The sequence below is a fragment of the Giraffa tippelskirchi genome, chromosome 12, assembly GCF_054371585.1.
Source record: "Giraffa tippelskirchi isolate mGirTip1 chromosome 12, T2T-mGirTip1v1.2.pri, whole genome shotgun sequence".
Taxonomy (NCBI): domain Eukaryota; kingdom Metazoa; phylum Chordata; class Mammalia; order Artiodactyla; family Giraffidae; genus Giraffa; species Giraffa tippelskirchi.
This window is the reverse complement of record NC_137286.1, coordinates 62,463,535-62,490,880: the sequence shown is the minus strand read 5'-3', so window position 1 is coordinate 62,490,880 and position 27,346 is coordinate 62,463,535. Positions and strand designations below refer to the sequence as shown.

General features: G+C 40.7%; 1 protein-coding gene across 2 annotated transcripts in view; it reads left to right on the top strand.

Annotated features, from left to right (window-relative positions):
* The window catches only part of LOC145528567 (uncharacterized), a 93,908-nt gene extending 66,768 nt beyond the window's left edge, over positions 1–27,140 (top strand). For both annotated transcript variants that reach the window (XM_081547240.1, XM_081547241.1), the window contains exons 4-7: positions 1,484–1,668; positions 5,141–5,284; positions 24,501–24,609; positions 26,869–27,140. In XM_081547240.1, coding sequence (XP_081403366.1) covers positions 1,484–1,668; positions 5,141–5,284; positions 24,501–24,609; positions 26,869–27,028 — 598 coding nt within the window. In that variant the 3' untranslated portion in view covers positions 27,029–27,140. The remainder of the gene's footprint in view (positions 1–1,483; positions 1,669–5,140; positions 5,285–24,500; positions 24,610–26,868) is intronic.
* The last annotated feature ends 206 nt before the right edge of the window (positions 27,141–27,346 follow it).

Sequence of the window (27,346 nt, the reverse complement as noted above, 5' to 3'; positions counted from 1 at the left end):
AAATTAAAGAAGGAAAAGTCAAGGGGGAAGAGATCCACCATCCCATGTTCCCCGTGGGGCCACTGGCAACTGAGGAGGGGAGGGGCCTGCCGCTGAGGCTTCAGATGCAGGCTGCTGCCTTGCGCAGGGCTCCTTGCTGATGAGCAGGGTGGGGCTGCCACCATCTGGGAAGCTCTGTAAAGCCAGGGCCTGCCCGTCTTCTCAGGATGACTCAGAAAGAGGTCACCTGTGCTGGATAAATCCCAACGGGATGGTGTATGCTACTTGCCTTGCTTCTCCTCCTCTGTCTCCCAAATCTCAGCAATGCTTGTCTACCACCTCAATACCTGGCTTTCAGGAAGCTGCCTCCTCACTGCAGAATTTTGCTTCTTTGCTTTTCACTCCTCAAAGGGCTTTTCCTTTTTACCTTTTTTGTTTTGCACTTCTGTACTGCCTGGTACCTACATCAGTGTCTTATTTCCCCCATTACCGCCCCCATCCAGACAGAGACTGGAGCACTGACCCACAGGAACAGTGTTAGGTAGCATTTACTCTGCACCCACCCTGCACCAGGCATTGTGCTAAACTCCCCACCTACTTTGTCACTGGATTACAAACCTCTGAGATCAGCTTGTACTGGAGCCATTTTACAGATGAGAAGGCTGAGGCTTACAGAAATATATAACCCTAGGTGGTAGCACAGTAAAGATCTAATTAGTACTCTGTTTATTGAGACACCTGGAAAATTGTGAGGCTCAGTAAAGATTTGTTGACTGAATAAATATTGTCTGGCTCTTGAGCCATACCGTTTAAGTGAACATGCAGAAGTCTCTTAAAGTCCTGAATGGTTGCATCCTTTAAAAAAAAAAATTTATTTATTTCTGAGCCATAATTATCACTTTACCAGAAATCAACTAAGTTGAGGTTATTGTGCCCCCTCTTTCAAAAATTTGGAGTTAAGTCTTAATTTCTTTAAAACATTGGTTTGAAGTTGACAGTATGGTTTTACTCTAAAGAATTTTTTAATCATTTCTGACAAGGTGGATGAAACACTACCTTTCAAGTTTAAATATGCAAAATAGTCCTCTGGGAATCTTGCAGGTTCTGACTCAGAGAGTCAGCAGTGGGGCCTGACATTTGACATTTCCTACAAGCTCCCAGGTGATGCCAGAGCTGCTGGCCTAAGGAACATCCAACACACTTTGAGAAGTAAGAGACTGAACTTGACCTAGAATTTGACTCATTCTATTTATAGAAATAAAGTATAAATTATGTCATCCTTACTTCCAAGTGAGGATGGCTATCTAGCCTTAGGCAAGCCAACTGTTGCATGTTGAATTGTGTTCCCACGAATTCGTAGTTGAAGTCTTAACCCTTCAGTATCTCAGGAGGTAGGCTAATGTGGAAAGTAGTCACAACAGATGTAACCAGTTAAGATCAACTCTTAGCTAGGGTCAAACTGAAGTAGGATGAGCCCCAGCCCACTGTGACTGGTGTCCTTTAGAGAGGAGAAATTGGACACAGAGACAGACCTGCATGCCGTCAGCGTGAAGATGGAGGCCCCGAAAGAGGGTGATGCTGCCGTAAGCCAAGGGATGCCCAAGGCTGCCAGCAAACCCCCAGCAGCTAGAAGAGGCCAGGAAGTCCTCCTCATGACCCTCACAAGGAACCAACCCTTGACTTCAGACGGTAAGTTTCTGAGCCACTCAGTTTTGGGTTCTTTGTTATGGCAGTCCTGGGAAACTAGTATAGGATGATGCATTTCACAGCACAGCGTTGCAAAACTCCGCCATGAAAGGAAGAACGGGGCCTCCCTGCCTCACTCCATTCCTTAGAAGCTCAGTGTAAGAAGCTGGGGCATATGTGTTTGAAGGGCAGGTGGTATATGGAGCACTCCTTAATTAATACCTGCCTGGTCACTTCCTCTAATGACCTTCACTCGGCTCGGCTCCCTTACAGATGCGTCACCAGCATTTCTCAGCCAGCAGCACCTGCTTTCTCTTCATTCACCTGCTCCTTTCCTCATTTACACTTTTCCTCACCTAAGGATCAAAGCCTTTGGCTCCTTGGCTGTGTGTGGGCATGTATGTTTACCTGGTTTATACTCTCCTATATTCATTGGAGTCCCTGGGGGGTGTCTCATTTCTGATACATTTGTGAATGAAAAAGTACTGCCTGCCACGTCAGTAAGCAAAGGATGTTTGGCCATCACACTACAGCCACCCCAATTCTGAGCCCTGAGCAAACTCGCGATGGAAGCAGGATACCCATCATCAAGCCCTCACCTACCCCAAGGATGCACCCTGAGGAGACTCAGGATGAGAAAACAGGATACTGGCTCCAGACAGCTGAGGTGCACATCAAAGGAATGATTTCAATGAGCCCAGACTCTTGCATCTTGCATACGTAGAAAAGCGCTAAATTTCTTAAAGTGAAATGTCTGGTTTTCCTTAATTTACCGTTATTTTTCAGTGTTCCCGACTACACCGTCTCTGTTGCAAAACTCCTATATATCCTGACTCCTCCCTTACCTCTTTGGAGTAGCCCCTCAGAGCTATTTGGGAGGCTGTGCCCCAGACTTATGTCCTCAGTTTTGTCCACCAAATAAAACTTTTAGTTTCTGAAATTTTTTCAGTCAACACATACAGTTTTGAAGAAGATCCCCAAGATTCTGTTTCCTTGTTATTCAAATTGGATGATAATCCAGAGGCTGCTGTGATGTGATTTTCTAGATGTATTATCATCCAACTCTGTGACCTTAAAGTTGGTAAGGATGCTATGTGCTGGGGTGGCAGTCTCATAGACAAGCGTTTTGAAAGAAAGAAGTTTATTTATTTATTTATTTTTAAGCTGGGTGCAGAAGAGGAAATCGGTTTCCAAGCATGAGAAGGATTTGACATGCCACTGGTGGCTTGAAAATGTTGAGGACAGTACACATGTCAAAGAGTGTGCGCAGCCTCTTGCAGCTGAGAGCAGCCCCTGGCTGACAGCCCAAAAGGAAACAGGGACCTCAGTCTTGCAGCCTCCAGGAACTAACTTCTGCTACCATCTTGGATGAGCTAAGAAGCAGATTCTCCCCTGTCTCCAGATAAGAGCCCTGCCCAGATTCTGGTTTATTTATATTTGTGAGACCCAGAGCAGAGGATTCAGATAAGCCCTTTTGAACTTATGCACTACAGAACTCTGAGATAGTGAACAGTGTTGTTTTAAGTTGCTATGTTGGTTCTAATTTATTAAACAGCAGTAGATGATTTATACACTCTCCAACCTAACAGAAGTAAGTCCAGGACACATTGCTGGTTTCCTCCCCCTCCACCCCAGCTCCACTGGGTAGGCAGAGCGCTGGGCCCCAGACAGGACCTTTTGGATGACTGACAGGGCTTCTCCATAATCTTGTATTCTGCTTGTGCTATGGGAACTAGGTTGCTATGATTTTTCTGAGTTTGCTGTTGAAAAACTATTATACAGCCAGATTCCCACAGTGCTTCCTACAATAGGATTGCCTATCAGTTGAAAATAAGTGAGACCCAGTGAATGTCTATAATCTAGAAATAGCTCAGCTACAGTAAAATTAAATGACTTTAATAATTAACATCAAGCTCTGGGTGTGGAAATAAACCTGAGAGGAGGAAAAATAGTGACAGAAGAAAACCACCTTCCTGCTGCTGAAGCCAAAGCTCATCCACTGATTTTTATTTGAGCATACGTTCCCTTCTGGAAAATAAGATTACTAGTGTGCTGATACAGGCATCAGTGCAAATGGACTTGGTCAGTCCACTCCCATCCCTGGCACCCTGCCCTGATTTAAAACAAGACAAGCCAGCCCCACCTCTGTTAGGAAGCACATTGTCCAAATGGACTTGCCCTGTCCGCTTCCATCCATGCCCCAATTTAAAATGAGAAAAGCAAGCCTCCACCTCTGATAGGAAGCACATTGTCCAGGGCTGCAGGTGGCAGCTGGGCAGTGCCCCCGGGAAGAGCTGAGGGTGCTTGTCTCTGAGTCTTGTCCACTCACCCCAGCTGGTGGCAGGTGCTGATCTCCCTGCCTCACCTTCCCTGCACGGCCTCCCCTGTTAGCGTCTTCTTTCTAGTCACCGCCTCTGCCTCTTCTAGATTTAACTGTTTCTCTATGGCTGTGCTTCTGTGAACATGGGACAATCACCAGACTCTACATTGCTTTGATTGCTTATGACTGCTCGGGGCGGGGTGGGGGGCAGCACTGAGTGGGAGAGTGAGTGGCGCTGGAGGGACCAGGGCAGCCCAGGGGACACACACAACCACCAGCTGCCAGGACTGACTCACCACAGGGATGGGTAACAGAAGCCCACCCTCACCTACATGGCCCGCATGAGCAAGTTGGGATTTACCTTTTTGAATACCAGGTTAGCCACCTTTAAAACTGAAGGAATACTCGTACCCACTTCATAGGCTTGTTGCCAGAGTTTGAGAAAGGAATGCAAGTAAGTGGATCCACATCATATTGTATGATGGATGTTGTATGATGGATAACCAATCCTAAGGAAGCATTGGTTATTTCAATGATTCAACATATCATCCAAAAGTATTGTGGCTTTGCTTTGTAAACTACAAAACTAAAACTAAAACAAATTCCTCTAATCCACTATCTCTTTTGTTTTTTTGTCTTGTTTTTGTCTTGATTCCAAGTAATCAAATATTTGGATTATTTTGAAAGCAGTGAAGTGGGAGGGCCCCTGGGTCAGAAATACTTCACTGAAGCCTCAGTGCTGTCTTTTGCTATTTGTGGGACTTGGGGCGATCACTCCCCCTCCCACCTGGTTCTCTCCAACACTTCCCCAGTGGGTATGGGACTTGTGGACACTGGAGTGCCTGAGAGAGCGGTCTTCACCCTGCATGGGGTTGCTGCAAGCCAGCTTTCAAGTGCTGGCCTCCCTACCTGTACAGAGGATGTGAGGCACCTCGCTGGGTCACAATACCTCAAGGAGGAGCTGACGCCATGTGCTACATGGTTCCTGAGTAGAGACCTTTGGTCTGCTGTTGCTGCTTTGTTTGTAATTAATTACCTTGTCATGCATCGCATGAAGGGAGGTAGCAACTTTCTGAAAGCTGCAAGCATTCTAAAAGTGTAAGAGGAGGGTTTCTTTCCAATTGTTAGTCTATTACCTTCTCAAACTTTATTTAGTTCAAGGATTTCTAAAGAAGACAAGATGTACAACTCCCTTGGATCTTCCTAAGAGAAAGGCACTCAACCTTTTCTCTCCTCCATCAGCTTGGAACAGCTGGCCATCAAGCTCCAGCCCCAGCAGCGCAGAAGTTGCTCTAACAAGTAAGTGGTATTCTGAGCTGCAAAGCCCAGAAGTCACTCTCCAGTCCTTCTGAGACTTAACTTCTCTGCAGCATCTGGCCTTTCAATGCTTCCTCTCAGACCTTCTCCCCTCACCTCCCTTGAGAGCATCCTCTCTTGTTTTTCTCATTTCCTCCATCACTGTGAGTCTGCAGGGCTGATCCTGGCTGTCCAGATTCAAGGATTCTGTTTTCATTAATTTTGCTAGCCAGCTGACATCACACTGGTACTTGAAACCAGTTCTGGTGGGGGTATTTTTACCATGCAAACGGGTAAAAACTCCAATCTGGGGCCTTCCCTTTTCCTTTCCAGTAAAGCTGGTGTTTGCTCTGCCCACCCTGTCTTAACCACTGTAGTTCCTTAGTGTTTCTGTCTTCAGGCCTCTTCCTTTTCTGTGCTTTCTTATGACTGATTTATCCTGCACTTCATTCTGTATACTTCTGGATGCGAATGACTCCTATGCCAACCTCACTTTCCTTTCATCTCTAGTCTGCTTTTTTTTCTTTTAACTTATCTATTTTCTATTGAAAATAGAATTTTCAATATTGAAGTATAATTGCTTTACAGAATTTTGCTGTTTTTTAATCAAATCTCAACATGAATCAGCCATAGGTATACATAGATCCCCTCCCTTTTGAAACTCCCTCCCATCTCCCTCCCCATCCCACCCCTCTGGGTTGATACAGAGCCCCTGTTTGTGTTCCCTGAGTCATACAGCAAATTCCTGTTGGCTCTCTATTTTACACATGGTAATGTAAGTTTCTATGTTACTCTTTCCATACATCTCACCCTCCCCTCCCCTCTCTCCATGTCCATAAATCTATTCTCTATGTCTGTTTCTCCACTGATGCCCTGCAAATAAATTCTTCAGTACCATTTTTCTAGATTCTGTATATATGCGTTAGAATACAATATTTATCTTTCTCTTTTGGAATTCACTCTGTATAACAGGTTATAGGTTCATCCACCTCATTAGAACTGACTCAAAGTTGTTCCTTTTTATGGCTGAGTAATATTGCATTGTGTATATGTACCACAACTTCTTTATCCATTCATCTGTCGATGGACATCTAGGTTGTTTCTATGTTCTAGCTATTGTAAATAGTGCTACAGTGAACAATAGGATACATTTTTCAATTTTGGTTTCCTCAGGGTATATGCCTAGAAATGGGATTGTGGGGTCATATGGTGGTTTTATTCCTAATTTTTTAAGGAATCTCCATAGTGTCTTCCATAGTGGCTGTATCGATTTACATTCCCACCCACAGTGCAAGAATATTCCCTTTTCTCCACACCTTCTCCAGAATTTATTGTTTGTAGACTTTTTGATGATGGCCATTCTGACCAGTGTGAGATGATATCTCACTGTAGTTTTGATTTACATTTCTCTAATAATGAATGATGCTGAGCATCTTTTCATGTGTTTATTAGCCACCTGTATGTCTTTGGATAAATGTCTGTTTAGGTCTTTTTTCCACTTTTTGATTGGGTTGTTTGTTTCTCTGGTATTGAATTGTATGAGTTGCTTGTATATTTTGGAAATTAATCCTTTGTCAGTTATTTCATTTGCTATTATTTTCTCCCATTCTGAGGGTTGTCTTTTCACCTTGCTTATAGTTTCCATTGCTGTGCAAAATTTTTAAGTTTAATCAGGTCCCACTTATTTAGTTTTGTTTTTATTGCCATTACTCTAGGAGGTGGGTTATAGAGTATCTTGCTTTGATTTATGTCATCAACTGTTCTGCCTATGCCTATGTTTTTCCTTAAGAGTTTTATAGTTTCTGGTCTTACATTTAGGTCTTTAATCCATTCTGAGTTTATCTTTGTGTATAGTGTTAGGAGGTGTTCTAATTTCATTCTTTTACATGTAGCTGTCCAGTTTTCCCAGATCCATTTATTGAAGAGGCTGTCTTTGTCCCATTGTATATTTTTGCCTCCTTTGTCAAAAATAAGGTACCCATTGGCACATGAGTTTACCTCTGGGCTTACTATCTTGTTCCATTGGTCTATACTTCTCTTTTTGTGCCAGTACCATACTGTCTTGATGACTGTAGCTTTGTAGTATAATCTGAAGTCAGAAAGCTTGGTTCCTCCAGCTCCATTCTTCTTTCTCAAGATTGTTTTGGCTATTTGGGGTCTTTCTTGTTTCCATATGAATTGTGCGACTTTTTGTTCTATTTTTGTGAAAAATGCCATTGGTAATTTGATAGGGATTGCATTGAGTCTGTAGATTGCATTTGGTAGTATAGTCATTTTAACAATATTGATTCTTCCTGTGCAGGAACATGTAATATCTCTCCATTTATGTCATCTTTGATTTCTTTTATTACTGTCATAATTTTCTGTGTACAACTCTTTTGTCTCCTTAGGTAAGTTTATTCCTAGACATTTAATTCTTTTTGTTGCAATGGTGAATGGGATTTATTCCTTAATTTCTCTTTCTGATTTTTCATTCTTAGTATATAGAAATTCAAGTAATTTCTGTGTATTGATTTTGTATCCTGAAACTTTGCTAAATTCACTGATTAACCCTAGTAATTTTCCAATACTATCTTTAGAGTATTTTGTGTACAGTATCGTGTCATCTGATATGATGCTGTGAGAGCTTTACTTCTTTTCTGATCTGGATTCCTTTTATTTCTTTTTCTTCTCTGATTGCTGTAGCTAGGACTTCCAGAACTATGTTGAATAATAGTGGTGAAAGTGGACACACTTGTCTTGTTCCTGATCTTAGGGGAATGCTTTCAGGTTTTCAGCCTTGAGAATAATGTTTGCTATAGGTTTATCATATATGGCCTTTACTATGTTGAGGTAGATTCCTTCTATGCTGATTTTTTGAAGAGTTTTAATCATAAATTGTGCTGAATTTTCTCAAAGTCTTTTTCTGCATCTATTGAGATTATCATATGGTTTTTATCTTTCAATTTGTTAATATGGTGTATCACATTGATTTCTTTGTGTATATTAAATAATCCTTGCATAACTGGAATAAACCCAATTTGATCATGGTGTATGAGCTTTATGATATGTTGCTGAATTCTGTTTGCTAAGATTTGTTGAGGATTTTTGCATCTATGTTCGTCAGTGATATTGGCTGGTAGTTTTCTTTTCTTGTGTTGTCTTTTTCTGGTTTTGGTATCAGGGTGGTGGTGGCCTCATAGAATGAATTTGGAAGTGTTCCTTCCTCTGCAATCTTTTGAAAGAGTTTTAGAAGGATAGGCATTAGCTCTTCTCTAAATGCTTGATAGAATTCTCCTGTGAAGCCATCTGGTCCTGGGCTTTTGTTTTCTGGGGGATTTGTGGTCACAGCTTCAATTTCAGTGCTTGTAATTGTGTTGTTCATAATTTCTATTTCTTCCTGGTTCAGTCTAGGAAGATTGAACTTTTCTAAGAATCTGTCCATTTCTTCCAGGTTATCTATTTCATTGCCATATAGTTGCTCATAATAGTCTCTTACAATCCTTTGTATTTCTGCATTACCTGTTGTAACCTTTCCTTTTTCATTTCTAATTTTGTTGATTTGATTCTTCTCTCTCTCTTGAAGAGTCTGGCTAAAGGCTTGTCAATTTTATCTTCTCAAAGAACCAGCTTTTAGTTTTATTAATCTTTACTGTTGTTTCTTTCATTTCTTTTTCATTTATTTCTGCTCAGATCGTTATGATTTGTTTCCTTCTACTAATTTTGGTTCTTTTTTTGTTTGTTTTTCTTTTTTCAGTTGTTTTAAGTGTAAAGTTAGGTTGTCTATTAGCTGTTTTCCTTGTTTCTTGAGGTAGGATTGTATTGCTATGAACTTCCCTCTTAGAACTGCTTTTGCTGCATCTTATAGGTTTTGAGTTGTGTTTTCATTGTCATTTCTTTCTAGAATTTTTTTATTTCCCTTTTGATTTCTTCAGTAACCTGTTGGTCATTTAGAAATGTGTTGTTTAATCTCTATGTGTTTGTGTTTCTTACAGTTTTTTTCTTGCAATTGATATGAAGTCTCATAGCATTGTAGTTGGAGAAGATGCTTGATATGATTTCAATTTTCTTAAATTTACTGAGGTTTGACTTGTGACTCAAGATGTGGTCTATCCTGGAGAATGTTCCATGTGCACTTGAGAAGAAGGTGTATATTCTTCTGCATTTGAATGAAATGTCTGAAGATATCAATGAGATCCATCTCATCTAATGTATCATTTAAGACTTGTGTTTCCTTATTAATTTTCTGTTTTGATGATTTGTCCATTGGTGTGAGTGGAGTGTTAAAGTCTCCCACTATTATTGTGTTACTGTTGATTTCTTCTTTTATGTCTGTTAGTGTTTGTCTTATGTATCTAGGTGCTCCTATGTTGGGTGCAAAGATATTTACAATTGTTATGTCTTCCTCTTGGATTGATCCCTTGATCATTATGCAGTGTCCTTCCTTATCTCTTGTAACCTTTTTTTATTTTAAAGTCTATTTTGTGATATGAGGATTGCTACTCCAGCTTTCTTTTGTGTCCCATTTGAATGGAATATATTTTTCCATCCTCTCACTTTCAGTCTGTTTGTGTCTTGAGGTCTGAAGTGGGTTTTTTGTAGATAGTGTATATATGGGTCTTGTTTTTGGATCCATTCAGCCAATCTGTGTCTTTTGGTTGGAGCATTTAGTCCATTTACATTTAAAGTAATTATTGATATATATGTTCCTATTGACATTTTCTTAATAATTTTGGATTGATTTTGGAGATCTTTTTTCTTCTCTTGTATTTCTTGACTATATAAGTCCCTTTAACATTTGTTATAAAGCTGGTTTGGTGGTACTGAATTCTCTTAACTTTTGCTTGTCTGAAAATCTTTTGATTTCTCCTTCAATTTTGAATGAGATCCTTGCCAGGTACAGTAATCTTAGTTGTAGATCTTTCCCTTTCAGTATTTTAAATATATCCTGCCATTCCCTTCCGGCTTGCAGAGTTTCTGCTAAAAGATCAACTGTTAAGCATATGAGGTTTCCTTTGTATGTTACTTGTTGCTTCTCTATTGCTGCTTTTAATATTCTTTCTTTGTGTTTAGTCTTTGTTAGTTTGATTAGTATGTGTCTTGGTGTGTTTTTCCCTGGGTTTATCCTGTATGGGACTCTTTGTGCTTCTTGGACTTGATTATTTTCTTTTCCATGTTGGGGGAATTTTCAACTATAATCTCTTCAAAAATTTTCCCATAGCCTTTCTTTTTCTCTTCTTCTAGGAGTCCTATAATTCAAATGTTGGTGCGTTTGATATTGTCCCAGAGGTCTCTGAGACTATCCTCAGGTCTTTTCATTCTTTCTACTTTATTTTGCTCCTCAGAAGTTATTTCCACCATTTTATCTTCCAGCTCACTGATTTGTTCTCCTGTTTCAGATATTCTGCTATTAATTCCTTCTAGAGTATTTTTAATTTCAGTAATTGTATTGTTTGTCTCTGAATGTTTATTCTTTAATTCTTCTAGGTCTTTGTTAATTGATTCTTGCTTTTTCTCCATTCTGTTTTCAAGGTTTTTTGTCATCTTTATTATCATATTCTGAATTCTTTTTCAGGTAATTTGCCTATTTCCTCTTCATTTATTTGGACTTCTGTGTTTCTAGTTTGTTCCTTCATTTGTGTAGTATTTATCTGCCTTTTCATTATTTTTTTAACTTATTGTGTTTGAGATCTCCTTTTCCCAGGCTTCAAGGAAAGTTGAATTCTTTCCTTGAATAAGGTTGAATTTTTTTCTTCCTTTTGGTTTCTGCACTCCTAAGATTGGTCCAGTGCTTTGTGTAAGCTTTGTATAAGGTGTGCTGAGTTTTTGTTTGTTTGTTTTTCTTCTGATTGGCAAGGCTGAGTGAGGTGGTAATCCTGTTTGCTGATGATTGGGTTTGTATTTTTGTTTTGTTTGTTGTTTACATGAGGCATCCTGCACAGGGTGCTACTGGTGGTTGGGTGATGGTGGGTCTTGTATTCAAGTGGTTTTGTTTATGTGAGTTCTCACTATTTGATACTCCCTAGGGTTAGTTCTCTGGTAGTCTAGAGTCTTGGAGTCAGGGCTCCCACTCTAAAGGCTCAGGGCTTGATCTCCTATCAGGAATGAAGATTTCACAAGTGGTTTGCTATGGCATTAAGGGATAGTAACACAAATATCCAAAAATGAGAAATCAAAGGTGAACCCCAGGCAAATGGCAGTTACAAAATCAGGCAAGTAATTGTTAAAATGATGATATATACACATATACATATACACCCACGAGAAAAGTCAAGACAGTCCAACAGAAATAAAGTATAGTAGATTGACTCGGCAAACAAAGGAAATCAAAAATTATATTTACCAGTTAAGAAGAAAACTAATTAAAGCACAAACTGGAAAACAAAACTAAAGCAAGGTGCCAACTGGGGAATAAAGCAATGAAAACAAAGCTAACAAATATGTTGAGAGGAAAGGAGAGAAAGAAAAGAAAGAGTAGATATGTAAAGTTAAATAGAGGTAGATGAAGAAGATTTATGTACATTAAAATTAACTACAAGGGGGAAAGAACAGTAGGAAAGGCAAACAAAGGAATAAATGTAGAAAAAATATAATAGGTTTAAAAAAATTAAAAATTAAAAAAATGAGAAAAGAAAAAAAAAAGGAAGAAGAAAGATAAAAGGGGGTGGGGGGGAGGAAAACTTCTCAGAGCTGCAAAAGCCCAATGTAGAAGCAGAGGTTTATAACAACAATAAAAGGTGTCACTGAATATGCACATATACATATACACACATAAGAAAAATCAAAACAGTCCAACAAAAATAAAGTACAATAGATTGACTCAGCAAACAAAGGAAACCAAAAATTGTATCTACCAGAACATAACTAACTAAAGCACAAACTGGAAAACAAAACTAAAGCAAGGTGCCAGTTGGGGAGTAATGCAATGGAAATAAAATTAACAAATATGTTGAGAGAAAAGGAGAGAAAGAAAAGAAAGAAAGAATAGATATGCAAAGTTAAATAGAGACAGATAAAAGGATTTATATACATTAAAGATTAACTGCAAGGAGAAAAGTACAGTAGGAAAAGCAAACAAGGAATAAATGTAGAAAAAAATAATTATAGGTTTAAAAAATTAAAAATTAAAATTAAAAAAAAAAGAGATAAAAAAAGGAATATTCTACAGAACTGCAAAAGCCCTCCATAGAGTCAGAGGTTTATAACAACAATAAAAAATGTGAGAAAAAAAAAGCTCAAAAGCTTAATTGGATTTCATAGTATCAATAAAACTGACAACTACAACAGAGAGGGAAAAAATGGTGGGGGGTGGGGAGAGAAAAAATCCAAAAGAATCTGCAGAACAAGTCAAAACATAAGAATAATAAATGTGTTTCTTGAGTCACTGCTGTCAGAGTCCTTTCCTTCGCTGGGAGTCACAGTCCACCTCACCTCCCTCAGATGTCCCACAAAACTGCTGATCTCTGGACCTGCTGTGAGGGCAGCTCAAATTCTAATCTGGTCCTACACCTGTGTGTTCTTGCCTTCAGTGTCCACAGCTATCAGAACTAGTGCATTTTCTTTTGTGGGAGCTCTCAATGACATTTTATATATTCCATAGACACAGAGTCTGCCTAGTTGATGGAGTGGATTTAATCTGCAGCTTGTACAGCTGGTGGGAAGGTTTGGGGTCTCCTTTGTCACACTGTCCCTGGGTTTCAACTGTGGTTTCATTCCCACCTCTGCATGTGGGTTGTCCACTGGAGTTTGCTCCTGAGGCTGCCCTGGAGGACTTGGGTTTGCCCCTGTGAGGGCCAGGTGTGGAGGTGGTGCAGTTGCTTGCATCACAGGGGTTCTGGCAGCACCAGATACTCAGACGGCTAGAGTAGTAGGAAATATAGTGCTCTAGAAGCGTATGGTGACCAGTATTGGCCAATACACTCCAGTATTCTTGCCTGGAGAAACACCCTCCCTGACAGAGAAGCCTGGCAAGCCACAGTCTACAGGGTCACAAAGAGTCGGACTGAAGTGACCGTGTGCGCAGAGAACCAAGATGTATTTTGCCTGTGGCAGCTCTGCCCCAATGAGAGTTGAGCGTGAAGGTGGTGCAGCTGCTCAGTTGCAGGAACCCTGGTGGCGCCAAGTGTGCAGGGACTCTGACTGCCTCCACGGCAGGACTTATGGCCCTATCAGAGTTTTTGCTGAGCCTCTTGTAGCTGGCGATCAGAAGGCCTCTTTGGCCAGTCTTTCTCTGTAGCTCTGCCCATTCAGGCACTTGGAGGGCTCCCTTGCCTGGGGTCCTTCTCTGTTGTTCAGCGCCTCAGGCACATAGAGGGCCGCCCTGGCTGGGGTCCTACTCTGTAGATCTGCCTGTCAGGCACTTAAAGTGGCACCCTGGGTGGGGTCCTACTCTGTAATTCAGTGCGTCAGGTGTTCGGTGGGCCAGCTGCCTATACTGGCTGTGCAGGGAGAGAGAGGCTATGGTGATGGCTCCAACCCCTACATGTGACCTGTCCAATTATCCTCTGAGTGCGGAATGTCCAAACCCAATGCACAATCCTCGTAGGCAAGCCTACCAGGCCTGGCTTCTCTGCCTCTGGAACGATGCCCTGTGCACAGGAAGCCTGTCTCCTCACGCCCTCCATGGCTCCCATCCCACTTCCAGAAGAGCTTCTGAAACCTCACCCCCCGCCTTCTCTCCATCTCCACTGTAGACCACCTAGTGCAAGCCATCATCGTCTCTCACCCCCACCCGACAAGCCCTTTGTATCTTGTCTGTCTCTCATTATTTCTCCATATGGTAGAAAGAGGAAGTGTTTGACCCTGAAAACCAGTCTTCCTGTTTAAATTTTTCTATTGGCTTCCCATGGCCCTTAGAAAGATAAATCCCTCCAGTTTTGTCTTCATCAGTCCTCTCCTCTCTTCCCAGCAGAGTCCTAGCCTCTGTCTCTCCCAGCCTTGGGGACAGGCTGCCGCCTCTGCATCCACTTGGGCACCCCTTTCACTGGTGGACGCTGCTCCCACTTTATTCTCAGCCTGACTGTTCTGCCCTTGGGGCTTCTCTCCTCCCCTAGCCCCAGAAGTCCTGGATCCGCTGCCAGCAGCACCCAGACCATCTCTGTTGTGAAACCTATCACCTCTCTTTGCCCATCGCCCATCCAATTTCCAGAAGATGGAGGCTGTCCTGCATTTACACCAGTGCCAACCCTCGGACCTGGGTTCGTGTCTTGCCTCATCGTTAAAACCACCACTTCTCAAACCCATTGCTTTTTGCTTTTTTCAGGAGCACCTCCGTTGAGTCAGATCCTTCTGAATTTTGCACCAGGCTACTTTATATCATCAGCCCTTCATGCAGACCATTTCCCACATGGTTTCCATAGTTCTAAAGTGTAAGACTGAATATATCATTCTCCCGCTGAGGTTTTCCGTGATGAAAGCTGCTGTTCCTTGGCACAGCAGAGGGCGGCTGGCAGCCTGGCACTTGCCCTCCAACATGTGTCTATGCAACATGTTCCATCACAGCGCCCAGCACTCTCACCTCAACATCTCACCTCCACCACACTTTGGTCTTCAGTCATCTTCTCCTCCAGGATTGTGTCATCAGTCCACAAAGTCCCCTTCCAGGTGCCCCCAGTACCCAACATATTTCCAGGGGACACCTAACCTTCACCTTGGAAAAATTAGTTTGCTGCTTGCTACCCTAATGACCTGAAGGCAAGACCTTCCCTTTGCGTGTCTTATGTCCCCAGTCATGGGTACAGTGACAGGAGCTTAAGGCAAGGATACTCTAGGCGAGTTGTTGGTCAATTACAGTAAATTAACAAAGGACTTGTGTGCAAAGACTGGCTACTACCCCTTAAACAGAGCAAGAAGCTCTTACATTATCCTTAAACAGTATCCTGCTCTTCAGCTGCATTGCGTGAGATCGGTGGTCCAGGGACCACATCAACAGAAACTTCACAAAATCTGGCTCCCTGACAATTGTGAAAGGATCCAGCCCTCCTGGTTTCAGAGTCACCCGTAAAAAGTGTACTTTAAATTAGGCTGGTGTATAATTACAGCATTTCCCCTCTGCTCATGTTGATGCATTGTTTTCTTACTGAAATGTGATTATTAGGTAGAATAATAATAATAATAATAAAAAGTCTTCCTAGTTGCTTGTTGCTGTGAGGCCAAGGTGCTGATTTTATTGCTCTGTTGACAGCAATTATTCCATCTAATTTTGTCTCCAAAAAGAGTATTGGGATACAGAGGTCTTAATTTTCAAGTGTGCCAGTTCACTGTAGGTACCCCAGCTCAGGCCACCCTCCTCCTGTATATTTATTTTTATATTTTTTCTCATTTCAAAAGTAATTTTAAGACTATTTATCTTAGAAGTCTGGGTTTATCATGGCATTCAAAAGTATTTTGACTCTATACTTCATTCAGATTTTATTAGTTTTTACCTCTTCTTTTTCTGCTCCAGAGTTACATCCAGGATCCCACATTCCATTTAGTAATCATGTCTCTCTAGGCTCCTCTTGACTATAACAGGTTCTCTGACCATCCTTGTTTTTGATGATCTTGGCCATTTTGAGGAGTACTGGTCAGGTAGTTTGTAGAATGTCCTTCAGTTTGGATTAGTCGCATATATTTTTCATGTTTACACTCACTATGTTTGTGGGTTCTTGGGAAGAAGACCAAAGAGATAAGTTGCTTTTCCCATCATATCACATCAAGGGCACACAAGATCCATGTGACTCATCCCTGCAGACGCTGACCTCCATCACCTGGATGAGATTCTGTTAGTTGGATTTCTCCACTGTAGAATTCTTCTTCTTCCCCCTTCTTATGTTGTGCTCTTTTGAAGGAAGTCACTTAGCAAGGAGGTCCACACTTAATGACTGGGAAGATAGGTGCCCCCTCTTTGAGGGCAGAATGGTCACATAAATTGCTTGGAATTCTTTTGTATAGACATTTGTCTACTCCCATATATATATACATATATATATTTAATTATATATATATTTAATATTATATGTTAAATATATATATATAACTATTTCTATCAGTATGGAATCATGGACATTTATTTTATGCCTGGGTTATAGTCCAATATGATGTCATTAACTTTGTTGCCCAATTTTTCCAGGTTTGACCAATGTCCCTTTCAAAAACCCGTCCTTTTGTTTGCTGAGCACTATAAGATGTCCTCACCTCATCTTATGCCCCAGCCTGGAATCGGGCACTCTCTAAGAGTCCTGCTTCTCTCAACTGGAGAAACCAACCTCTGGGCACTGAGTGTGCTTGTTGCTACTGAAGAATTTGCAGGAATGTTCCATTCAAAATATATGCAGGGTCATATGATCTTTCAATCTCACTCCCAAGCATTTATTTGTCGTCCCCTTCTTCTCCTGCCCTCAATCTTTCCCAGAGTCAGGGTCTTTTCCATTGAGTCAGCTCTTCACATCAGATGGCCAAAGGACTGGAGTGTCAGCTTCAGCATCAGTCCTTCCAGTGAATATTTCGGGATGATTTCCTCTAGGATTGACTGGTTTGATCTCCTTGCAGTCCAAGAGATTCTCTAGAGTCTTCTCCAGCACCACAATTTGAAAGCATTAATTCTCTGAAACTTAGCCTTCTTTATAGTCCAACTCTCACATTCATACATGACTACTAGAAAAAGCCATAGCTTTGACTATATGGACTTTTGTTGGCAAAGTGATGTCTCTGCTTTTCAATACTCAGTCTAGGTTTTCTGGTGGCTCAGATAGTAAAGAATCCGCCTGCAATGTAGGAGGCCTAGGTTCGATCCCTAGGTTGGGAAGATCCCCTGAAGCTGGGCATGGCAAGCCACTCCAGTATTCTTGCCAGGAGAATCCCCATGGACAGAGAAACCTGGCAGACTGCAGTCCATAGGGTTTCAAAGAGTCGGACACAACTGAGGGACTAAGCACACAAGTTTGCTATAGCTTTCCTTCCAAGGACCGAGCAGCTTTTAATTTCATGGCTGTAGTCACCATCCTCAGTGATTTTGGTGCCCAAGAAAATAGAATCTGTCACTGTTTCTACTTTTCCCTCATCTACTTACCATGAAGTAATGGGTCCAGATGCCATGATCTTAGTTTCTTGAATGTTGAGTTTTAAGCCATCTTTTTCACTCTCCTCTTTCACCTTCATCAAGAGGCTCTTTAGTTCCTCTTCACTTATTGCCATTAGAATGGTATCATCTGCATATCTGAGGTTATTGATATTTCTCACAGCAGTCTTGGTTCATCCAGTTCGGCATCTTGCATGGTGTCCTCTGCATAGAAGTTAAATAAGCAGGGTGACAAAATACAGCCTTGTCATTCTTCTTTCCCAGTGTTGAACCAGTCTGTTTTCCGTGTCCAGTTTAACTGTTGCTTCTTGACCTGTATAAAGGGAGATGTACAAATCTGACCTGTATACAGGTTTCTCAGTAGACAGATAAGGTGGTCTGGTATTCCCAGCTCTTTAAAAATTTTCCACAATTTATTGTGGCACACAGTCAAAGGGTTTGAGTGAGTGAAGTCGCTCAGTCGTGTCTGACTCTTTGCGACCCCATGGACTGTAGCCCACCAGGCTCCTCCGTCCAGGGAATTTTCCAGGCAAGAATGCTGGAGTGGATTGCCATTTCCTTCTCCAGGAGATCTTCCCGACCCAGGGATTGAACCCAGGTCTCCCGCATTGTAGGCAGACGCTTTACCATCTGAGCCACCAGGGAAGTCATCAAAGGGTTTAGTATAGTCAATGAAGCAGAAGTAGATGTTTTTCTGGAATTATCTTACTTTCTCTATGATCCAACAAATGTTTACAAGTTGATCTCTGGTTCCTCTGCCTTTTCTAAATCCAGCTGAACATCTGTAAGTTCTCAGTTCCCATACTGCTGAAGTCTAGCTTGAAGGATTTTGAGCATAACCTTTCTAGAATGTGAAATGAGTGCAATTGTACAGTAGCTTGAACCTTCTTTGGCCTTGCCTTTCTTTGGGATTGAAATGAAAGCTGACCTTTTCCAGTCCTGTGGCCACTTCTGAGTTTTCCAAATATGCTGACATATTGAGTGCAGCACTTGAACAGCATCATCTTTTAGGATTTGAAATACCTCAGCTAGAATTCCATCACATCCCCTAGCTTTGTCCATAGTAATCCATCCTAAGGCCCACTTGACTTCACACTCCAAGATGTCTGGTTCTAGGTTAGTGACCACACTGACGTGGTTATCTGGGTCATTAAGACTTTTTTTGTATAGTTCTTCTCTGTATTCTTGCCACTTCTTCTCAATTTCTTTTGCTTCCGTTAGGTCCTTACCGTTTGTGTACTTTATCGTGCCCATCCTTGCATAAAATGTTCCCTTGACATCTGCATTTTTCTTGAAGAGAATTCTAGTGTTTCCCATTCCATTGTTTTCCTCTATTTCTTTGTCCTGTTCACTTAGGAAAGCTTTCTTATTTCTCTTTGCTATTCTCTAGAACTCTGCATTCCGTTGGGTGTATCTTTCCCTTTCTCCCTTTCCTTTCACTTCCATTCTTTTCTCAGCCATTTATAAAGCCTCCTCAGGTAACCACTTTGACTTCTTGGATTTCTTTTTATTAGAGACGGTTTTGGTCACTGCTTCCTGTACAGTGTAATGAACCATGTGTTGAGAGTTCTGGCATTCTGTCTACCAGATCTAGTCCCTATCTATTCATTGCCTCCACTGTATAATCATAAGGGATTTGATTTAAATAAACCTTTTTTTATATAACAAATATTTGCATACCACAAAACACAAGTAAACCTATTTACAAAACAGAAAAAGATTCAGACGTAGGAAACAAACTTATGATCACCAAAGGGGAAAGGAGGGAGAGGAATAAATTAATTTGTATTAACAGATACACATCACTATATATAAAATAGGACCGATTGTTTAGCACAGGAAACTATATTCAATAATTTGTAATCACCTATAATGGAAAAGAATCTAAAAAAATATATATAATATATATAAAGTATAAAATGTACATATTAAAATATATATCAGAATCAGTTTGTTGTACACCTGAAACTAACACAACACTGTGAATTCACTAAGCTTCAATTAAAAATGGTTTAAACAATGAAGAATTAATATTTTAAATGTATGTATACATATATGCAAGCATATTGTTCCATTCAACTTGTATTAAAAATATTCTCCCCAATACTATTTGTTTTCAATAAACTCAAGGTATAAAAGATGTGTTTATCATGCTTTTTAGACTTTATTAAATTTCCCAACATTGCTGCCTCTTTAACAAGATAACTTTTTTATTGTTTGACAAACTAGTACTACTATTCATCTCTCCTAAGCACATACATGAAATTCCAAAGGCATAGCTGAAATCTAACTTTTGTTTTACCAGTTTCAGTTTTATCTCCTCTTCTTACTTATCATCCAATGTAAAACAGGTTCAGTATCTCCCTTCTAAAATCATCTTAATGATGATTTCATTTTCCATTATTTGAGCTGATTCTACCACTACCCAGACCTTCTTGTCCAGCAGCTAAAACTTCAGGGCGCAAGAGGCATCATGACTTTGCACGTGGGTAAGGTAATGTGTTCTGGATTGCTTCCAGTCTAATCAGGACATTGGCTGACCTTTCTGGTAGTAGCAGTGCATTTAAGTAATGCCTTCAGTAAATGGTCTATAGTGAATCTCAAGTCCATTTCCTGGATCATCATTGAAAGTTCAGAGCTCAGAATCTTATGAAAATAGCTTAAGCTTCTTTTTTTTTCCCTAGGCATATTACTTCGCTCTTGATCGCACTATTTTTCAATATTTCATCTGCCACTTTCCTGTAGCCTTGTTAGACGGAATTGCTTCCAAGACTGAATTTAATTGTTGACTTTACCTGGAATAATGCTATATGAGCTATGTCAGAAACATACCTGCTAAATATGAGACTTTGCTCTTTCTAAATTAGAGAATAACTTTATATCTGTACATTTAGCTACAGATGAGGGTTGAAATGCAATGAGAAAACAGGTGTACCCTGATTCTTAAGCTCATGATGTGTGCAAAATGTTGCAAGTGCCAGCATTTTCTCAGGAAGGATTTCTGGTCTATTCTGACATCTTCTATTCAGGATGCATGAGGCCAATGGAGAGGAGAAAATGGTAGAAAAGAAAGAAACCAACTCCACCCATTTATCAGAGTTTGTGTACAATATCGGGGTGGGTTTACCCAGATATATATCATCCTCCCCCTGTAATTTTAAATCAAGTGATCTCTTGTCTAATTAATCTATCCAGCAAATGCTAAGCGAACATCTACTCTGTGCCACACACACACTGGGGCTGGGCAGTCAGGGAGGCAGAACTCCTTCCCCAGTGCTTCCCCCGGTGCTTGTCCCTCTGTATCCTCAGGGCCAAGGGCCAGCTGGAGGATCTGCACCGGTTTGGAGCTAAATAAATCAAGGGGAGCTGCATTTATCTAGTCTGACTACATCATGAGTGAGGGAATCTCAAATTTCCTATCTGTAGCCTTGAATCACACTACAGTTCTGTTAGAAGTATTTACTTATTATCATATTTTACTTTTACTTTCAGTTACCACTTGTCTCACTGTCTCATTGACATATATCCCACAAGGAGTCATTTATGGCACATTCAAAAGTTCCAGCTCTTTTGGATGTGAGCCCACTGAGGTGGTATTTTAAATTCTTCCATTTCGTGCCAGACACGACAGCCTTGAAAGGAAGCAAGTGATTACCATGGCATTCAAACATAGAATTCTGAATGCCATGAGCAGAATGCCACCACTCGCAGTCATGGCTGAAAGCGATTTGGGCAATGTGCAATTTTCAATCATGATTTAGGAATGTAAAACATAACTGCATTTCTTAATTGTTAAGTTAAACTTTATCAGTTTCAAAGATCAAAAACTGAAAAACCCACACCCTAATTCTCAGTCCTTCCAGAGCAGATTCTAACAATGGATGTGAGTCTTGGATCAGCACCATGTGTTACCTCTGGGACTACCGGGCTTACTCCTTCCCTGCCCAGTGAGACTGGATGTGTCTGCTTGTAAAGTGAGCTCAGAGTGCTGGGGAAAGTTGAGACGAATTCAAAGAGCTTCACTAGGCATCAAGTCTGGTTCAGGAAGAGGCAGAGCCTCTCAACAAGCCCTGGCTGCCAGCCCAAGCAGGGTTCTGGGTACTGGTGGGCCCAGTGCTGTGCTGGTAGCGCCCATGCAATGTTCAGGACACACTGGTACTAAAAGTTTATTGCTGTTTATCTTAAATTCAAATTTTGGTGGGCATCCTGTGTCTTATCCACTACTCCTAATGAGAAGACACCTCCCAGCTAGATCCAGGGACAAAAGTGGTAAGAAAATGTGTATTCTATCACCCTGTGATGAGGGGCCTCAGAAACTGGCTGCTGCAAGAGGCTGAACAGTCCCAGAGAAGGGACTTCCTTGGGTTGCAGGAAATAAAGAGTGGGCAGCACTCTTGTGTCCTTCATCTTCTCTGAGAGATAAAGGAGGCCACAGCAGAGCCAGTCCTCCTGGAACACCCAGATGCCACTCCTTTGATCCTAATTCTTTTTTCCCCCCAGTTTTATTGAGAACTAATTGATGCACTTCACTGCATAAGTTTAAGGCATACATAGAGCATGATAATTTGATTTCTGTATATTGTGAAATGATTACCACAGTAGGTTCAGCTGACATTCACCTTCTTGTATATAGAAAGCAAAAAGGAAAAGAAAGAAAAATGGAAAAAAAAATATTCTCTGATGTTGAGAACTCATATGATTTACTCTCACCATCTGTCCTCTTAACAATTTAATGCAGCAGTGTTAACAATTTAACGGTAATATTATATTAGCTGTTCATCATATTGTACATCACATCCCTAGTAGTTATTTATCTTATAATTAAAGATTTATTCCTTTTGACCATGATATCAAGTTTCCCCTCCTTCTAACCTTCACTTCTGGTAATCACAAGCCTGATCTCTTTTTTTATGAGTTGGTATTGTTTTAGATTTCGCATATAAGTAATATCATATAGTATTTGTCCTACTCTGTTTGATGTATTTCACTTAGCATAATGTCTTCAAGGTCTATCCACGGTGTTGCCAATGGTAGCATTTTCTAATTTTTTGGCTAAAGAATATGCCACGTATTCTTGCCTGGAAAAAGCCCATGGACAGAGGAGCCTCATGGATTACAGTTCATGGGGTTGCAAAGAATCAGACATGACTGAGCTACTGAGCATATATATATTCAGCTCAGGTCAGTCACTCAGTCATGTATGACTCTTCATGACCCCATGGTGTGCAGCATGCCAGGCCTCCCTGTTCATCACCAACTCCCAGAGTTTGCCCAAACTCATGTCCATTGAGTTGGTGATACCATCCAAGTATCTCATCCTCTGTTGTCCCCTTCTCTTCCCACCTTCAATCTTTCCCAGCATCAGGGTCTTTTCAAATGAGTCAGCTTTTCACACCAGGTGGCCAAAGTATTGGAGTTTCAGTTTCAACATCAGTCCTTCCAATGAATATTTAGGACTGATCTCCTTTAGGACTGGTTGGTTGGATCTCCTTGCTGTCCAAGTGACTCTCAAGAGTCTTCTCCAACACAACAGTTCAAAAGCATCAATCCTTTGGCTCTCAGCTTTCTTTATAGTCCAACTCTCACATCCATACATGACTACTGGAAACACTATAGCTTTGACTAGAAAGACCTTTGTTGGTAAAGTAATGTCTCTGCTTTTTAATATGCCGTCCAGGTTGGTCATTGCTTTTCTTCCAAGGAGCAGGTGTCTTTCAATTTCATGGTTGCAGTCACCATCTGCAGTGATTTTGGATGCCCCAAAAATAAAGTCTGTCACTGTTCCTTTGCGTCCCCATCTATTTGCCATGAAGTGATGGGACCGGATGCCATGATCTTAGTTTTCTGAATGTTGAGTTTTAAGAAAACTTTTCACTCTCCTCTTTCACTTTCATAAAGAAGCTCTTTAGTTCTTCTTCACTTTCTGCCATAAGGATGGTGTCATCTGCATATCAGAGGTTGTGGATATTTTTCCAAGAAATCTTGATTCCAGCTTGTGCTTCATCCAGCCCAGCACTTCTCATAATGGGCTCTGCATAGAAGTTAAATAAGCAGGGTGACAATATACAGCCTTGACGTACTCCATTTCCTATTTGGAACCAGTCTGTTGTTCCATGTCTATTTCTAACTGTTGCTTCTTGACCTGCATACAGATTTCTCAAGAGGCAGGTCAGGTGGTCTGGTATTCCCATCTCTTTCAGAATTTTCCACAGTTTGTTGTGATACACACAGTCAAAGGCTTTGGCGTATTCAATAAAACAGAAATAGATGTTTTTCTGGAACTCTCTTGCTTTTTCGATGATCCAGCAGATGTTGGCAATTTGATCTCTGGTTCCTCTCCCTTTTCTAAAACCAACTTAAACATCCGGTAGTTCACAGTTCACATATTGCTGAAGCATAGCTTGGAGAATTTTGAACATTACTTTACCAGAAATTGTGCAGTAGTTTCAACATTCTTTGGCATTGCCTTTCTTTGGAATTGGAATGAAAACTGACCTTTCCTAGTCCCGTAGCCACTGCTGAGTTTTCCAAATTTGTTGGCATATTGAGTGCAGCACTTTCACAGCATCATCTTTTAGGATTTGAAATAGCTCAACTGGAATTCGATCACCTCTACTAGCTTTGTTTGTAGTGATGCTTTCTAAGGCCCACTTGACTTCGCATTCCAGGATGTCTGGCTCTAGGTGAGTGATCACACCATAGTGATTATCTGGGTCATGAAGATCTTTATATATATATATACACACATACACAGAAGAACAGATAGAAATGTTGCCATATATATATTATATATGATATATGTGTATTATATATATATATGTATTTCATACCTCAGTGGATACTTAGGTTGTCTCTCTGTCTCAACTATTGTAAATAATGCTGCAATGAACATTGGGGTAGGGTTTATGTATCTTTTCAAATTATCATTTCAGTTTCCTTTGGATATATTCCCAGGACTGGAATTGTTGGATCATATGGTAGTTCATTTTTAGGTTTTCAGGAACCACCATATTGTTTTTCATAATGTCTGCACCAATTTACATTACCATTAAATAGTGCACAAATTCCCCTTTCTCCACACCCTCAACAGCATTTATTTCTTATCTTTTTGATAATCACCATTCTAACAAGTGTAATGTGATACTTCATAGTGGTTTTATTTTTCATTTCCCTAATGATTAGAGTCAGCAAAAACAAGACCGGGAGCAGACTGTGGCTCGGATCATGAACTGCTTATTGCCAAATTCAGACTTAAATTGAAGAAAGTAGGGAAAACCACTAGACCATTCAGGTATGACCTAGATCAAATCCCTTATGAGTATACAGTGGAAGTGACAAATAGATTTAAGGGATTAGACCTGATAGACAGAGTGCCTGATGAACTATGGACAGAGGTTCGTGACATTGTACAGGAGACAGGGATCAAGAAAATCCCCATGGAAAAGAAATGCAAAAAAGCAAAATGGCTGTCTGAGGAGGCCTCACAGATAGCTTGGAAGAGAAGAGAAGCGAAAAGCAAAGGAGAAAAGGGAAGATACTCCCATCTGAATGCAGAGTTCCAAAGAATAGCAAGGAGAGATAAGAAAGCCGTCCTCAGCGATCAATGCAAAGAAATAGAGGAAAACAACAGATTGGGAAAGACTAGAGATCTCTTCAAGAAAATTAGAGATACCAAAGGAACATTTCATGCAAGGATAGGCTTGATAAAGGACAGAAATGGTATGGACCTAACAGAAGCAGAAGATATTAAGAAGAGGTGGCAAGAATACACAGAAGAACTGTACAAAAAAGATCTTCATGACCCAGATAATCACGATGGTGTGATCACTCACCTAGAGCCAGACATCCTGGAATGTGAAGTCAAGTGGGCCTTAGAAAACATCACTACGAACAAAGCTAGTGGAGGTGATGGAATTCCAGTTGAGCTATTTCAAATCTTCAAAGGTGATGCTGTGAAAGTGCTACACTCGATATGCCAGCAAATTTGGAAAACTCAGCAGTGGCCACAGGACTGGAAGAGGTCAGTCTTCGTACCAATCCCAAAGAAAGGCAATGCCAAAGAATGCTCAAACTACCGCACAATTGCACTCATCTCACATGCTAGTAAAGTAATGCTCAAAATTCTCCAAGCCAGGCTTCAGCAATACGTGAACCGTGAACTTCCAGATGTTCAAGCTGCTTTTAGAAAAGGCAGAGGAACCAGAGATCAAATTGCCAATATCCGCTGGATCATCGAAAAAGCAAGAGAGTTCCATAAAAACATCTATCTCTGCTTTATTGACTATGCGAGAGCCTTTGACTGTGTGGATCACAAGAAACTGTGGAAAATTCTGAAAGAGATGGGAATACCAGACCATTTGACCTGTCTCTTGAGAAACCTGTATGCAGGTCAGGAAGCAACAGTTAGAACTGGACATGGAACAGCAGACTGGTTCCAAATAGGAAAAGGAGTACGTCAAGGCTGTATATTGTCACCCTGCTTATTTAACTTATATGCAGAGTACATCATGAGAAACACTGGGCTGGAAGAAACACAAGCTGGAATCAAGATTGCCGGGAGAAATATCAATAACCTCAGATATGCGGATGACACCACCCTTATAGCAGAAAGTGAAGAAGAACTAAAGAGCCTCTTGATGAAGGTGAAAGAGGAGAGTGAACAAGTTGGCTTAAAGGTCAACATTCAGAAAACTAAGATCATGGCATCTGGTCCCATCAATTCATGGGAAATAGATGCGGAAACAGTGGAAACAGTGTCAGACTTTATTTTTTTGGGCTCCAAAATCACTGCTGATGGTGATTGCAACAATGAAATTAAAAGACACTTACTCCTTGGAAGGAAGGTTATGGCCAACCTAGATAGCATATTTAAAAGCAGAGACATTACTTTGCCAACAAAAGTCCATCTAGTCAAGGCTATGGTTTTTCCAGTAGTCATGTCTGGATGTGAGAGTTGGACGGTGAAGAAAGCTGAGCACCGAAGAATTGATGCTTTTGAACTGTGGTGTTGGAGAAGACTCTTGAGAGTCCCTTGGACTGCAAGGAGATCCAATCAATCCACCCTAAGAGAGATCAATCCTGGGTGTTCATTGGAAGGTCTGATGTTGAAGCTGAAACTCCAATACTTTGGGCACCTCATGTGAAGGGTTGACTCATTGGAAAAGAACCTAATGCTGGGTAGGATTGGGGGCGGGAGGAGAAGGGGACGACAGAGGATGAGATGGTTGGATGGCATCACCGACTCGACGGACGTGGGTTTGGGTAGACTCCTGGAGTTGGTGATGGACAGAGAGGCCTGGCGTGCTGCAATTCATGGCGTCGCAAAGAGTCGGACACGACTGAGCGACTGAACTGAGCTAATGATTAGAGATGTTTAGCATCTTTTCATATCTTTTATTGACCTTTATGTTTTTCTTTAAAGAAATATCTATTCAGGTCCTTTACCTATTTTTAAACTGGGTTCTTTGTTTGCTATTGAGTGAGTTGTATAGGTTCTTTATAAATTTGGATTAGCCCCTTATCAGATTTGTTCATTTTCCCCATTACATAGGTTGTCTTTTCACTTTGCTGATGGTTTAGAGAAGAACAAAGCAGAAGGCATCACACTTCCTGATTTCAAGATATACTTTAAACCTATAGTCATCAAAACAGTATGGTACTGGTATAAAAACAGGCAAACAAATGGAACAGAATCAAAAGCCCATAAATAAACCCAAGTGTATGCCACCAACTAATATTTGACCAAGAATACTCCATGCAGAAAAGATAGTCTTCAAGAACTGGTGCTGAGATAATGGGATAATTGGATATGCACAAATAAAAGAATTAAACTGGATTGATTCACAGTTCACAGCACTTACCAAAAGTAACTCATAATGGATTTTTTTAAAAATGTAAGCTTTGAAACCATACAATTACTGGAAAAAGCACAAATGCTCCTTGACAGGGGCCATTGGTAATTATTTTTTGGATATGATACCTAAAGCACAGCAATGAAATGAAACTAAACAGTGGGACTACATCAAGCT